Below are 14,586 nucleotides of genomic sequence, written 5' to 3'. Positions count from 1 at the left end.
TGTTTGCTTTCAACCAAGGTCTGGACCCGCTGCGCATGTGCTAAAGTAGCTTCGCAGGACCGTACCAGCATCCGAATAGCCTCCATCAGTGCTTGCTGAGTATGTGTCTTTAGTAATTCCTCTGAGGGAAGTCATAGGTCTCTGTAATCTTACGAAGATAATGGGTGTTTGGGAACTTGCATATCGCCCAGACACGAAGCCTAATGGCAACGAACACAAACATAGGGTAATGTTTCTAGGAATCTACGTTGAATATTACGGAGCAAGGCCTCATGGATGTGATGGGTGATCGTAATACGATCTCAAGCCCCATGAATGCCACTGTATCCCTAATGATTTCCGCTTCTCCACACTGGCGTGAATGATTGCGCCAATACTATTACCGAAACAAAGTGGACGAAACACGCGGCTAGAACACAAGATGATCAGTTGCCGAATACGCAATTTATACTCGCAAATGACTTGCATTAATTTGCTTGTTCAGCATGTGCAGAGGTGTATACTGTACTATGACCCTGCGATCGCGAATTATTTGTCGAGCTGGGCTAGAACGCAGAAGTCCCAGGAAGTGTCGATAGCCGTGAAGTTGACGCTCCTGGGAACAGCATATCCAACAGTAATTGGCTCGTTATCAATCATTGAAACGCAAATCTAAGGGTAAGATCACTAATGACAGGGAGCTTTGCTCAAACCTCGTTCCTGGGAGTCAAATGATCCACTTGATAGGGTCAATTCAAGTAAACGGCGCCATCCGCATCTTTAATTTAAATGTGTTCTTGTTCGATCTCATCCTTTCTCAATATTTTTGCTGGCTGTTAGTGATTGATACAGTAAACTCTTACTGGACAGCATGGAGGTGCTTCAATTGCTTCCTCCGACTGCGACGAGTGGGAACGCGAACATGCCATGGGTTAAACAAATACACACTGGGAAGTGGCTATCCTTGGTCAAGAGTAACATTTCATTATGGCTGGAGGAAAAATAAGATTTGCTGACAGAGGATGTTGGGGGCTGGTAATTCAATCGGTTTTAGCCCGATTGGATAGGCGATTGAGGGGAGTGGTGATTTGATAGGGCAGTTTTCCCGGTCAACCAATTCCTATGCAAACAATTATTTTTTACAGTAATTCAACCGGTCTGACCTCACAATTTGATTTGTTTGGTCATACTAAGACATCAGAGAATTGTGATGGTGTGCAAAACGAGTAACTACAGACAACTGTTTACTTTAAACTTAAACCTCGGCTGAGCAGATTGTTTGTTCATTTCATCGGATTTACATTCCACTCTCCCTGCCATCACTTAATTACCTGTTTATTATTATAAATCTCTACTCTCACTTCACATCAGCAGCAATCGCTGAAGTCGACAGACCCTAGCCAACTCGCTTATCCCTTTGTTCTCTGATTGGAATAAATTCTCAAATAGGAGTTTGAACGGCGGAAAGGTTGTTTAGGATTTGAGCGGAGAGTTACTGGGTCGACAAGTTGGGTTGCCTTCACCATATCTCACTTCTTGTTGCAGTGGTCAAATAGATCACCCGGGGGAATGCAAAAATACGAGGAGGAGCTCGCCAGAACAAAGCAGTCCCTGGAGGAGACGAGGACCGATCTGGAAGAGACCGTGGGGGTGGCCGAACTTCTCTATGAAGCAAATCGGAAGCTCGGAACTGTGATAGAGTACCTGTTGAAACAGCAGGGACGCTTGAACGATCAAGACTGCAATTCATTTGAAGCAATATTCAACCTTCTTCTCAAGCAACCCGAGTCTCATGATGAACATGCTGTCCACGGGAGCAGCGAGAGTGAGAAACAATGCGAAAATGGGCATCTAGATGGTGCCATTGACTTGAGCTAGGCACCGTTAGCACCGTACCTTGTATCAATAAGACGGCCTTAGGGGCGTAGGGGAACAGAAAGAGGCACCACAGTGAGAATTAAGGCACCGATGTGACGCAAATATTGGATTGTTCATTATTCTGCCTGAAGATTGCTATATTTAAGTCAAAAACATACTCGCAAACGCTCTTGAGCCCCGACGGTTTAGTGTTGAACAAGGGGTCGCAATGGTTCATGTACCGAGGCACCTCTATGGTTGGTATGACTCATTTGTCGGGTTATGCATCTTCGCCACAAACATCCTTTATTTGTCAAAATGTGTTCGCAATATAAGGGAGAGAGGGCACATACTGCTCGTCGTTTAGCGAAATCGGCATAAAAGCCCAACCAATAATCGCGATCGCGACAGTCGTCTTTATGCCCACTTGTCGCATTGAATCGACAGCGAGGCTGTTCTTGCTCTATGATTTCTTGAGGAGCTTTGATCCAGGGCTAAGCAAGATGGTCAAATACAGTATCCAAAGAAGTTCTGAGCAAGGTCTTCAATAGCGCACCTTAGGGACGGGCCAGTCAGAAAAATGTAGAAATTTAGCCTCGCCGAGGACTTCATCTGGATTCCAGACTTCTTGGTCATTGCCCAAATATTTAGTGTGAATCTCACCACGGAACTCCCCTGTCAGAATCGTCCATGGACGATGAGGGATAATGAGTGCACTGTCCTTATAGAGGGTGTTCACGATTTCCATGTCATATTCGGTACGACTTGCATTGTTAATAGCAGTTGTTATGCGACCGAACTCAAAATGGGAAGGTCGAATTAGTAATAACTGGGAGCTTTGCACGCGTTCATCAGGGTCAAGCCAGTAGGCTCGAGGTAATCCCAACGGGCATGGCGGCATGAAGAACAATTCATCCAGGCTCTAAAGACGTTTTAGTAAGAAGCAATTGAAAGCCACACGGGTTCATGGAACACACCTGCAGTATAGTCGAGTCCGAGTCTAAACTGAGCACTCGATGATATTGAGTCTGGTTGAAGGCGAGGAGTTTAGTAAAACTCTCCGCCCATGTGTCTATAACGCGGTTAGTATTCTCAAAATACTATCGAAAGAACTGCGTGGTATGTACCATCCCCATTGGGTCGACTCCGAACCTTGATAGGTACCAGTTTCACATTATATTCATCTCGCGCCTTTCGCAGTAGTCGACTCTCCGGCTCAGCGCTGTTCTCATCTAGAGAAAATTCCGAGGGGTACATCATGACTCGGTCAGGCTTGCTGTTCAATCGATGTAGCGTTTCAAACAGCATGACTGAGTTGCAGAGGTAGGCTGTGTTGGTGACATATTGTGTGTAGGCAAAGCGAGACCAATTCACTGCGGTAACGTCTGCTTGACCACTATAGTGACCTGGAAAGTACACCGCTGTAGGCTTGTCTGTTAGAATGAGCAGAGACTCAACTATTATAAAAAGGATAACTATGGCAATTTTAGGACGTAGGGCTTTCGAAAAGCTTCGTGGCATTGTGGGTCCCGCGAGGCAAAAGACGACAGAGGTCGTGTGCGCGACTTTCAACCAACTGGCGCCCCGCTTCAACTGGCCCAGAACGGCTTTCACTACCAGCCTTTCTCGAATGGCAGCCTGGCTTGCTGCTTTGCTTATCAGTCAGCCAAACGCCTAGACGACTTCCAGCGTGTGCCCTTCCAAGAGACGCAGCAATTTCACATGGTAGACTGCATATGGCAGGTCGTCTATGGCGATGAAAAGGGCCAACCAGATCGGGTGAGATGGCACCTGCAAAGATGGCGAAAAATACGGATCCATAAGCTGAGCATCACACAAGGAAAGATGCTCAGAAATCACAAGCTCCAAAAGATCCTCATACTAAGTGTATCTGCCTCGTAGCTACGGCTAAGCGTGTACATATAGCACATCCTCCTAAGGTTTTATTAGCACTTCTTAGACGCCTTCAATATTACTCATTTGCGATGCAGGCTGTCACTCATTCAATATCCTATCCTTTCGTGCTTTCGAATAGAGCGTATTCACCGTCTGTTGAATTACGCCGATATTTGTATGGTAGTTGGCAGATTCGGAAAAGTAACGCACTGCGTCTGAATAATATGGACTCTTCAACAAAACTAATAAAGGTTCCAATCAACTCATTCTATCGGGCGTATACCGTACAAGCCATCGAATATACATCGGGTACCATGCACTCCTTCAAGCCCTCGAAAATTCAATGCAATCAAATATTCAATAGTTGCTCAGGGATATTACAGAATGGCAATTTTGAACAGGTTCAAGTTTAAGCTAAACAGGGTTGAATTAGACAGCTTAAAGCTCGAGCAACTCAATGAATGTGTAGCCTCAAAGTTTGGTGGTCTCATATTTTGCCTATACTGGTTTGGATATTGCGTAGGCGAGATCACCTACTCTGTCGTTTCGCGATAATTATTTGCCTCTTTCAGGTATCCTATGCCCTTTAAAAGCGGTGTTAATTGCCCGGACACAAGGTCTTTGAACAATGTTGACAGTTTGAAATCTTGAATAGTTCTTGCCAGTTCCACGGACTGTGTAAGATGTCGAGTTACTGTAGGCAAATGGCGTCGAATAGTGTTCCCAGGTTTAAGGTACAATGCGTGGCTGTGATTGCTCCCAGGAACGGTTGATTAGCTCCCAGTTACATGAATGCCTTGCGTGGTAGGAATGATACTATAGGCGATCGAATAAGTTCCTGGGAACATAAATTGGATACAATAGTATGGCTCACAGGAGCAAACAAAGCGACTCCAGAAGCTTACAAATAGGCCAAGATATACCTACACTGGTATCAGCGTTGATATGAAGAGGGAAAAAAATAATAGTTCGATTTACTTGTAGTTCCGTGGTACCGATAAATTAAAATAGTCGTGGTGTCGTATCATACAAATAGAAACATTCATTTACGTTACATTACATACGGTCAATACTTCTTGAGTTACCTGTCCGAGTGTGGCGGTGCGAGCTATGTATGTAATATTAATTGTAATGTAACTTCCTTTTGCAGTGTGACAAGCCGGCTGTAATCGGCTTTCGTCAAAACACGTTGCAGTTCACTCGCCATCCTCACGCAGTGCGAATATGATCAACTTCAAATCTAGCACAAACAACAGCTTCATTTTCGACTAAATGGTTTCCACAAAAACCACCTCACGGGATTATTACAAAGATGTGCTTCATATTTTGTTTCGCTGCGGCGACGAGTGTCTGTCGTTGGAATCTTGAGTGGTGACATTATGGCATTACAGGCAGTGATTTGGTTTGGCAAAGAGCTCAGTCTCTATTAATCTCGAAATGTAAATAAACTTAACTTATGTACAAGCAGGTTATAGTTGATGCAAAGCATAATGCTCGACCAATAAAAAATGTCTTAGCGAGCATAGTCACGACGGGCCATTCGATTAGCCCGTGATCTGGTGTATCGCCGAGGAAGCTCCATATTCTTCCAGCACTGTCGCAGGAAGGCCGTATCTACGTCTGCGAAGAGAGGCCCAATCTGCCTCAAGGTCAGGTTCTGGCCCTTGAGCTCAAGCAGCTTTCGCTTTTCTTTTGTGGTAAGCTTCCGCCGAGGCTTGCGAGTACCCAAATCAACCGGATGACCCAGAAGCGGCTGTGATCTTGCCTTTGCTCTCGTGAGCGGTCTACGGAAGTTGCTGACATCAGCTTGATCATCACAAGAGGGGTTACCGTCGGGTTCTGCCTGCGTATGAGGGCGTTCCTCGCACTTATCATCTACCGCGACCGCTGTGTTGCTGGAGGGGGTAGGACAATATGTTTCCAAAGCCCTACCAATGTTGTCATTGACTTCATTGGTACAATCTCCACGAGATAGTTTGGCAGGGCTCGGAACAGGAGGTTTTGGGTCTATCGTGTCATTTAACTCCTTTGTCTCGAGTTCACCCAAAGAATGAGCATTCAGCTGAATAGGCTCCTGGTCGTAACCCGGGCAATCATCCTCTATGTTGGAGCCGATAGGGACGAGAATTCTAGGGTCAATGACATCAAGACCGGGCGTCGTTGGCTGCGAGCTGAGACGTGAATCGGCATCTGAGACGTAAGATGCAATTGAATTACTCCTGCTGCTCGCGCTGGCCCTATCACTACTAGCAGAGCACTCAAATCGTCTTTGCTGATCCTCGACAAACGAGAACCGAGCCGGTTTGGTGATACAAATGTGGTTCGAGGGGTATTGCTGAGATTCAGGGCGTGAAGGCTGGTATTGGAAAAATCGGGTTTCCTTCTTCCGCTTTTTCTTTGGCTCCATTGAAGTGTATTTCGATTCCACCTTGGAAGTAGATGGCAGGCCATGATCGTCAGTCCGAGCTTCTTTGGCGCAGCTTTCGCTTCTCTTCTCATTCCCTTGTTGCTGCTCCCATGGGAGAGCTCTTGTTTCCCCACGTACGCAGAGTACCTTTGTAGCCTCGTCGTCCTCATTGTCCGCATTTCGCGATTGCCAGATACCCTTTGCCAAGCCATGTACATCATACAAGTGATGGCAGAAATCATGCGCGTTGTCAAAAGACCGTGGACAGCCACACAAGGGATCTGTAGCTGGCCATTTCATCCCCTGCAGATGAGTTTCCTTGATATGGTCCCGAAGTTTCTTGCTATGGCACCAATAACGAAGCCTTTTCTCCGCATCAAGAGACTCATCAAAGAGGCAACATGGACAATAACCCGGTCGGATGACAGTATAGCGGTAAATGATGACTTCGCAATGGAGCCTCCCCCAAGATAGCAAGTGTTTCTCACAGTGTTCTCGCCATTGGTGCTTTGTATGAAACCATTCCATACATTCGTAGCAGAATTCCATGTCGAACTTCCTCACTCCAAGCTGGGAAGCTTTATCGCGGCGGACGCATTCATGGATATGTCTACTCCGGCTGGATTTCGCCAGTCTGCACAAGTTAGCGATTAGTTTTCAATACCTGGAAATAGGTACTCACGAGTCAACGTCTTCCTGGCAGCTTTCAATCGGGCATTTGCCATTGATAGGTGCTTCATTCGGCAAGTATATTATGTCGTATTCCCGCGAGCACTGCCTTTGTAGGTCCTTCATGAAGAGGAGCTTCTCGTCAAATGACATAGGCTCTGTGGACGACATGATTGCCGCTAGGCGGCCGATTTCGGGCATAATAAGAGCAAGGGCACGTGTGCAAGCATTCTTTTCTGGGTCATTGGGTGATTTCTGCCCTCTTGACAAAACCGTCCAGTCTCTCCTGTCTCGAACCCATTGGGTCCGGTAGTTTGTAAGAGCTGAAAGGCGGAGGCGAATATGGGTATTCCTGTATTGTAATCTCTCGTAATTTCCCCTGTCTTTGTCGCCTATTGCATCTGCCAAGCCAATGTGGCTTTTTATTTCGGCAAGTTCATCGCTCTCCAGGACAGATTCTTCGATCCCAGCGGGCAGATGACTAGGCAAACCGGTTTCACGGTATTGCTCATGGCCTTGCCAGTATTCGATATGGCGATCGTCTCCCTTCTCATCAAGAACACAGTCGACAGTATTAATGGACGAGCAATGGGCAAGATAGCTCGTTGGGTAGGTTTTCCCATCTTTATGACCGTATAATTGTGAAACTAATGCTGAGCCGTATCGCCCTATGGAGAGTAAGTTTATGTCCGATGAAGTGTAGGATATCAGAAGGGCCTTACCATCAACCTTTTTTCCAAGTGCTCGGCGGATATCATGTATTGTGGGATCTTCCCAATACCCTGCTTTCCTGAAGAGCTGGCGAAGGAAATAATAGAACCTTTCTGTCGTCAACACCAGATCCTGAGCACCTTGCGCAGTCACGTTCCTGAATACAGGCTTTTCCTTCGCGTCATCCTTCCAGCGCAGGGGAATTTCATTCTTCCCTTCGGGGAACTGCTGTTGGGCCAAGTCTTCTATAGTGTTGATTCCGTAAATTGCGCCTTGGTCGATGGCGATGACGGCAAGAAGCAGTCCTGATGCAAATTGAGGCCTGCTGTCATCACGGATGCCTATGCCAAAGCTGTCGAGCGAGTTAGTGTTTGCGAAAAGAAAAGGAGGAATTGGCACATTTTAGGAACGAGGTAATTGACTTACACGGTGTACTCCGGGTTCCTATTTTTTTTGAGCCACTGTTCATTGACTCGCCACCCGATCTTCCATGGCTCGTCAGAAGAATCAGAACGAAATAAAACTAGGTCTATGTGCTGTTAGGTGTCAGTAGCCTGAAAGAACATGTGCATGGGTTGATGTACCTTATAACGAAGACCTCTCTGGTGTCGATGTTTATTTATGGGAATGAATGCCCCAACCCTTGCACCAGTGAAAAGATAAAGCTGTAGGGCGAACAAAAGGAAAACTTTCATTGTTCCGTGGATGAAGACAGGATCATCGACCGTCCACAGTGAAGATACGGCATGGAGGTAGTCTGTCTTGGTGAAATTGAATTTGCCTTTTTCCATGTTCACGATGACTTTCTCTTTGGTCAGAGTTGCTTTGATCCACTGTAAAATGGTCAGCCGCAAGCATCCAAAGCATTCGCAAAACGGACTATACTAACCCCATAAGTCTCTACACGGTCCTCTAGAGGAACCATGTTTCCAGTAGCTGTCTCAAAGCCACCGAAAAATCTCTCGGCGCATGCCAAAGTCGTGACCGCCGTGGGTCTTCCTTCTGGGTCGAGACGCCCTTTGGTAGAATGCGCATACCACCGAATAAATTCTTTGATCAGAGTGATTTCTGGTGCCAGGCATCCCTCTTCCAGCTCATAGCCTTCAGATACTCTTCCACTTTCAATCAGAAACCTAAGAAGTCAACAACACGGAAGTTGGGAAAAGCGTTGCGAGGCCACTCACTCGATCCAGAGCTCAACGTACTGCCGGTGAAGGGCTCTGGACTCATCTGTCCGCTTATGCTTACCACGTGTAGCATCATCCTCTCGGTGGGCTTCCGGTTGGAATCCAGTTTCTTTGCGTCTCACGCGGCGCCGTTCCCTTGCTAAATCGCAAGTCTGGAGCTTTATACCCATGATCCAGGGTTGGAAAGGAACGTTTATACACTGGGACAAATCATGAAGAGAATAAAAGAGGTAGTGAGCTGCAAGCCCTTGCGAAGTAATTGTGGTTGACTACCCATGGGGATTTCGCTGTATTTATAGCTCGGCTGGATGTTAAGTACGACATACAAGCCATCCCAGCCATAGCAGGGATTGGGCGAAAGGCACAAGCCATGTAATTTCACACATCATCATCTTTCAGAGGGCATACGAGTGAATAACTTCCTGGGAGCAGGGGCTATCAACAGAAAAAGGATGGTCAATGTTAGGTGGATTTTTAGTTGCTGGCGCTAGCATCACAGAATAGATGGCTAATAAATGATCCACATGTCACGTGGTTAATTTGTTCTATCTCTGCCTTTATTTTCAGGCCGAGAGTGTGCACTCAGGTCGTGCTCACTGAGCATACCCTGAGTGCTCACTGAGCAGACCCTGAGTGCTCACTGAGCATACCCTGAGTGCTCACTGAGCAGACCCTGAGTGCTCACTGAGCATACCCTGAGGGCTCACTGAGCAGACCCTGAGTGCTCACTGAGCAGACCCTGAGTGCTCACTGAGCATACCCTGAGTGCTCACTGAGCAGACCCTGAGTGCTCACTGAGCATACCCTGAATGCTCACTGAGCAGACCCTGAGTGCTCACTGAGCAGACCCTGGAGTGCTCACCGAGCAGACCCTGAGTGCTCACCGAGCATAACCTGACTGCTCACTGAGCATAACCTGAGCATTATTTTGACATTACTAAGCATACCTCGAGTGGCACTGACTAATCACCCTGTGCTGTGAAATACTCAGTGAGCATGACCCTGAGCCCCCTCATAAAGCGGCGGCACCCCGATCGGGAAATGCGCATCCGCGGCCTAAAATCTGGTACATACAGGTACATATAGCGTGTTCATCTCTATGTTTTCCAAATGCAAAAAATAGAACTCTGTTTATTTAACTGTGCAATACTTGCATACAACCGATCAGATAGTATTTTTAACTAATCAAGTAGTATATGAGATATACATTCAGTGGACGGAAATCGTGGTAAATCTTGGGATAAGTATTATCCCATGATCTTTTGATTCGTGGGATTATCAACGTGAAATAAAATCGTAGACTATTGTTTGTAAACCGATTATATGGTAGTTGTAACAAACTAAGTAATATCTTAGATACGAAAATACAAAATCAATTTTTGTTTAATTCAGCAAATGATTCAGGTTGGGGAAATGGTGGTAAATCTTAGGATAGATGTCATCCTATGATCTTTTGGATCCTGAGATTATCAAAGTGGACGAAAATCGTGGTGTTTCTTAAGATACCGGTAGTCTGACGGGCGCTTGATTCATAGGAAATCGCCGAGAGTTACTAAAGGATCGCGACATTTCTTACAACAGCAATTGTCGTATGATCTCGCGGTTCGTAAGAGAATCAGAGCTCGTGGAAACCGTGGTCTTTCCTGTGATAGCGATAATCAAAGGACCCTCGGGTTCACGAGAAGACCAGATTTTACAGAAACCGTGGTTTTTCCTATGATACAGATAGTCGGATGATCGTTTGGTTCGTAGGAGCTTAAAGCGCGCGGAAACCGTGGTGTTTCCTACGATCTACCTAGTCCAACGATGTCTAGGCTCCCCCGAAGGGGCTTGGACTAAAAGGAAATCTGTGGTTTTTCCTATGATAGAGATGATCAGAAGACCCCGGCCTTCGCGAGAAGATTATAGTTCGCGGAAACCGTGGTTTTTCCTATGATGAAGAGAATCGGATGTTCTTTTGGTTCATGAGACACTACGGGCGCGTAAACCACCCAACTAATTGGTTCATTATTGTGCGGCCCATGAATAGCCAGTTTTTATGGGATTACCCAAACCACGACTTTGATCTATGGGAACCACGGCTTTTGCATTTCGAACTGAGATTTCTCATATCGTAGGATACCCCAGATACGTTGATGACCGGTTCTTAGTTGTCGCACAGCGCTATTCGATTGAGTGCTTGAGGTTTCGGCATGGCGACTAAAGATCTAGAGACTGCTCGCAAATTGACCGCTGCCCGCATCGGCTCTTTCAGAGTCAGAGAACTAGATCAACTTTTATTTGAGGGAAGTGACATTTATGGGTCTCGAGCCTTTAGACAGTCGCAAATTGATCGTCTTATTCATCGATTCGAGCATGAGGGGTGTCGCCGACTAGACCCTCTTACCTGGATCCCATGCGAAGTGTCTTATATGGACCTAGGCCACTTACTTGGTGAAGGCTCACCCGTCGGTTATTTCAAGGATTTAGAGCTACCACACAATCAGAAGCTATGTTGTTTCCAGGGGCAACACCGGATTGCTGCTGCGCTTCAATGGCTCGACCCAGGCGATTACTGGTGGGCTTTCGATCTATATGACACAGCGAAGTTGGACGATGGCTGTCGTAGGAGATTGCGCGAGTGTGATCAAAGCTCCCAGAGCTTTACAGACGGAGAGATCTTTCGCAATACTCGCCACTACCAGCAACGGGGAGAGAGAGAAGCCGCTGAGGAGTGGCTTGCAAAATGGTCACCAACCAAGTGTCGCGAATTCAACAGGATTTATCACCCCAAGGAAAACAAAGACGCTTTTCTCAATTTAGGGGAAAAGCTAGACTTACTTCTTCAATTCCCAGCGCTATGGAAGTCTTGGTTCATGGGGACACATACATGAAGACCTTAGACGAGACAATGTCCTTTGGAGTGAAGAGCTTGGGCGTGCTTTGATATCGACTTTCTCCGCTCTACTTTGAAATGTCGACCGACTCTGCAGCGACCGGGGCAGCAGAACGACGACTATGTCAAGTTGAGACAGGAGACGCAAAACATTTTCGTGTGTTGTGAGAAGGAAATCCACTTTCTACCTATTAAACTAGCTATCTTATTCTTGATACCTACATTTCCGTCGTCATCCATTTATTCCGAGGCGAAATGCGCTCCTTCTACATATGCTTCGGCGTCACCGAATCATGATGCGAGTCGGGCTTCCGAACTTGAGGCTTTTCCTAATGATATACCAGCGCTTGAAGGGTGAATGCAAGCACCTGGCCAATGCCTGTCCGATGGTGGCGCCACTCATCGTTCACCTGCACGTCTTGATTCGGGATACACAAGAATGTAGTATGCGATGGCTATTAAAATACAACCTCAAGACTGCCTCTCAAAGAACACGTAAACGCTTTGCATCTCCTGACTCGGTCCGCAACAATTGCCGCTTTGCTCGTGGTCGCTTTGGAACTGGCCGATACCTCAATGTAGATCGGTGAAAGTCGATGATTAACGCCCGCCCGAGCTCTTTATTCCAAAGGACATTGTCAGGCCGAAGGTCTTCGTGGACGATTCCCAAGGCTTTAATTTCCTTATTCGATTTGTGAATATGGTTGAGAAGCTCCGATGTCAGCTCCATCGTTGCGGTGCTATCGCCTCCCCAGCCCATGACGAGCATGTGCCGAATCTCCCCAGCCCCATGAAGAAAATAAATTTTTGCTAAGTCGATTGTACCGAGGAAAACAGGCACAGCGGATGCTTGAGCCTTTCGTAGGATTTGATATACCTGCGCTTCGCGGGAGACTTCTTTCCAGAGGCCCGATGTGGTCCCTTTCCCAACAACAACATAGCCATATTTAGCACAAATGAGTTTAAACGGCGCACCGTATGCCCCGCAATTTCCAAGGGGGATGCATCGGTCAATGTTCTCATCTAGTTGTGCTTTTAGTAAACGCATCAAATCCTCCGAGTTGATGGTGTGTTTGATGAAATCTTGACCCCGACGATGGAGCTTCACGTTTGGACAACAGTCGTCCAGGATACCTCCCGTCTGCAGCCCTAATAAACATCGCTGGGTGCAAAATTGTGTATTATGGCGTTTAGAATGGCTGCCTCGATCTCTCCCAGTTTCGCGTTGACGAGCCGCTCGTTGGGCGGAAGGGGAAGATGTGACTTGGCTGAAGCCCCGTTTGCGCCCGGTCGCTTGATTCGAGTCGGAGCCTGACGATTCTGGCGACTGCGTCCGGTGTCGGACGTCCGAGGGCGCACAACTGGCTTGAGACCTCGTGGGCACTCGGCGACCCGCTGTTGGAGATTCCAGTGGAGGCGATGATGGTTAGTAGTCTGAACCAGGTTCTGGACTTACATATTCGGAGTTGGTACTGTCGGAGTGCGGAGCGATTTGCTGTAAGACCTCCTTAGGGATCTGAGAACAAGTGTGGTCGAAGCTAGTGGTCCACAAAGGAAGCCGCGACTGTGCAGTATTTCTCCATTCCTGGTCACGAACTGGCGAACGGAACGCCATCAAACACAGACACAGAACCCCCGCGATGGAGGTCGTCGGAAACTTTGCTCGCTGTTGGGATCACAGAGAAAGTAGTACAGTGTGCTAGGATCGTTGTATGGAACGCGGAGAAGGACACGAGCGATCCCATTAGTGACATACGAGTACTCGAGTCCCTCCTGGATCATCACATGGTATTCCTGGACAAGAGCGGAGCACACGAGTCGCTCTGCATTGTATTTCAATTTCTCTGCGTGATCCGTCGTGATTTTGTTTGATCTGACCATGCATTTCCATAAGTCCATTTCCCTGAGCCCCACGCGAAGGGCTTCGACAGAAAGCTTGTGTGGCGGCTTGTATTCAACCGTAGTGAGGAGGGTGTTAGTGTTGCCGTCGACTCGGTGGATACAGAACTGATCGGGTCGGGGGTGATGTATGCCTGATGGTTGGTTTGCATTTGCCTCGTTACCGCCGCGTGGATTGAAAGAGTTGGTGTGATTGTCGAACCAGATTCCGTCTCCAAGTCCGAACTCGTCTCGAGCAGCGTCGATTTTGCATAGCTCTACAATTATATCACGGACATGATCTTCCACGGCGGTTCGTTCGTAGTCCTCGAGACCTTGTTCACTGCTAATTGGACGGAGACCGAATCGTCTGGCATCCTCTTCAAGCGCAATCAAGGGGGTAAACAATCGTGCTCCGGCTTCCTCGGTTGGCTGGAGGTAATTGCACACAGAGCTGTATATTTTCTGCTGTTGGGCTGAACAATCGGTCCATAGTGCTAGTCGTGTGGGACAGTATTTTCCGGTGGGAGGAGGTATGCTCCCTGTAGTGGAGCGAGATGGTGTTTCGACTCTCAACGGTAGGGAAAGTAAGCTGTGGCAGAAGCGTAAGAGTTCTGCAAATGTCGTTCGTCGGTTGCGCTCTCTTTGCTGCTTCTCTCGCTCTTCGGCTTGCTTCTCTCGCTCTTCGGCCTGCTTCCGTCTCTCCTCTTCCTGTCTCTGATGCTCTTCGGCCTGCAAGAAGAGTCTCTTGTAATCGGTGGGGCTGGTATTAGCCATTAGGTTGTCGAAATGGAGATAGGGATTAGGATTGCCAGTGCTTGAGCTAGCTTATCAGCTGACCTAGCTTTCGGCGAAAGTATTATCCGAAGCCCATGTCCGCGTTCGGATCATAAACCATCATTGAATCTCCCTTCCCGGTAATTTCCCTATCGTAAGGCGTTGGTCGGAATAGTATACATGCTATTGTGAAGAGAGGCATGTTTATTTGGCAATGCTTTCTACAGAGAAAATTCTGGTCTTGATGATCGGTTGGGGCTTGTACCATTTGACTAGCTGAGGTGCTTGGACTTATAGTCTTAACCCGAACTTATACCCTTCTATTTCTCTATTTGGGTTTGTATAATTGT

At 47.2% G+C, this 14,586-nt stretch overlaps 4 protein-coding genes across 4 annotated transcripts; 1 reads left to right on the top strand and 3 right to left on the bottom strand.

Annotated features, from left to right (window-relative positions):
- Positions 1–1,548: 1,548 nt before the first annotated feature.
- N7515_001246 (uncharacterized protein) lies at positions 1,549–1,857 on the top strand (the record flags this gene model as incomplete). The annotated part of the gene is made up of 1 exon (XM_056661990.1): positions 1,549–1,857. The coding sequence occupies one exon, from the start codon at positions 1,549–1,551 to the stop codon at positions 1,855–1,857; it is 309 nt and encodes a 102-aa protein (XP_056524103.1).
- Positions 1,858–1,973: 116 nt separating this feature from the next.
- On the bottom strand, positions 1,974–3,357 carry N7515_001245 (uncharacterized protein; the record flags this gene model as incomplete). Its single annotated transcript, XM_056661989.1, has 5 exons — positions 1,974–1,982; positions 2,190–2,330; positions 2,393–2,758; positions 2,814–2,908; positions 2,964–3,357. 5 exons carry the CDS (start codon positions 3,355–3,357, stop codon positions 1,974–1,976), a joined length of 1,005 nt encoding a protein of 334 aa, XP_056524102.1.
- Positions 3,358–5,245: 1,888 nt separating this feature from the next.
- On the bottom strand, positions 5,246–8,214 carry N7515_001244 (uncharacterized protein; the record flags this gene model as incomplete). The annotated part of the gene is made up of 5 exons (XM_056661988.1): positions 5,246–6,773; positions 6,822–7,476; positions 7,531–7,871; positions 7,946–8,055; positions 8,104–8,214. The coding sequence occupies 5 exons, from the start codon at positions 8,212–8,214 to the stop codon at positions 5,246–5,248; spliced, it is 2,745 nt and encodes a 914-aa protein (XP_056524101.1).
- A 3,851-nt stretch (positions 8,215–12,065) lies between these two features.
- On the bottom strand, positions 12,066–14,236 carry N7515_001243 (uncharacterized protein; the record flags this gene model as incomplete). The annotated part of the gene is made up of 4 exons (XM_056661987.1): positions 12,066–12,683; positions 12,740–12,976; positions 13,038–13,097; positions 13,208–14,236. The coding sequence occupies 4 exons, from the start codon at positions 14,234–14,236 to the stop codon at positions 12,066–12,068; spliced, it is 1,944 nt and encodes a 647-aa protein (XP_056524100.1).
- Positions 14,237–14,586: the final 350 nt, after the last annotated feature.

Source organism: Penicillium bovifimosum, assembly GCF_028826915.1.
Source record: "Penicillium bovifimosum strain IBT 22155 chromosome Unknown utg000002l_segment0_segment0, whole genome shotgun sequence".
NCBI lineage: Eukaryota > Fungi > Ascomycota > Eurotiomycetes > Eurotiales > Aspergillaceae > Penicillium > Penicillium bovifimosum.
The sequence above is the reverse complement of the archived record's forward strand: the minus strand, read 5'-3'. Positions and strand labels throughout refer to the sequence as shown.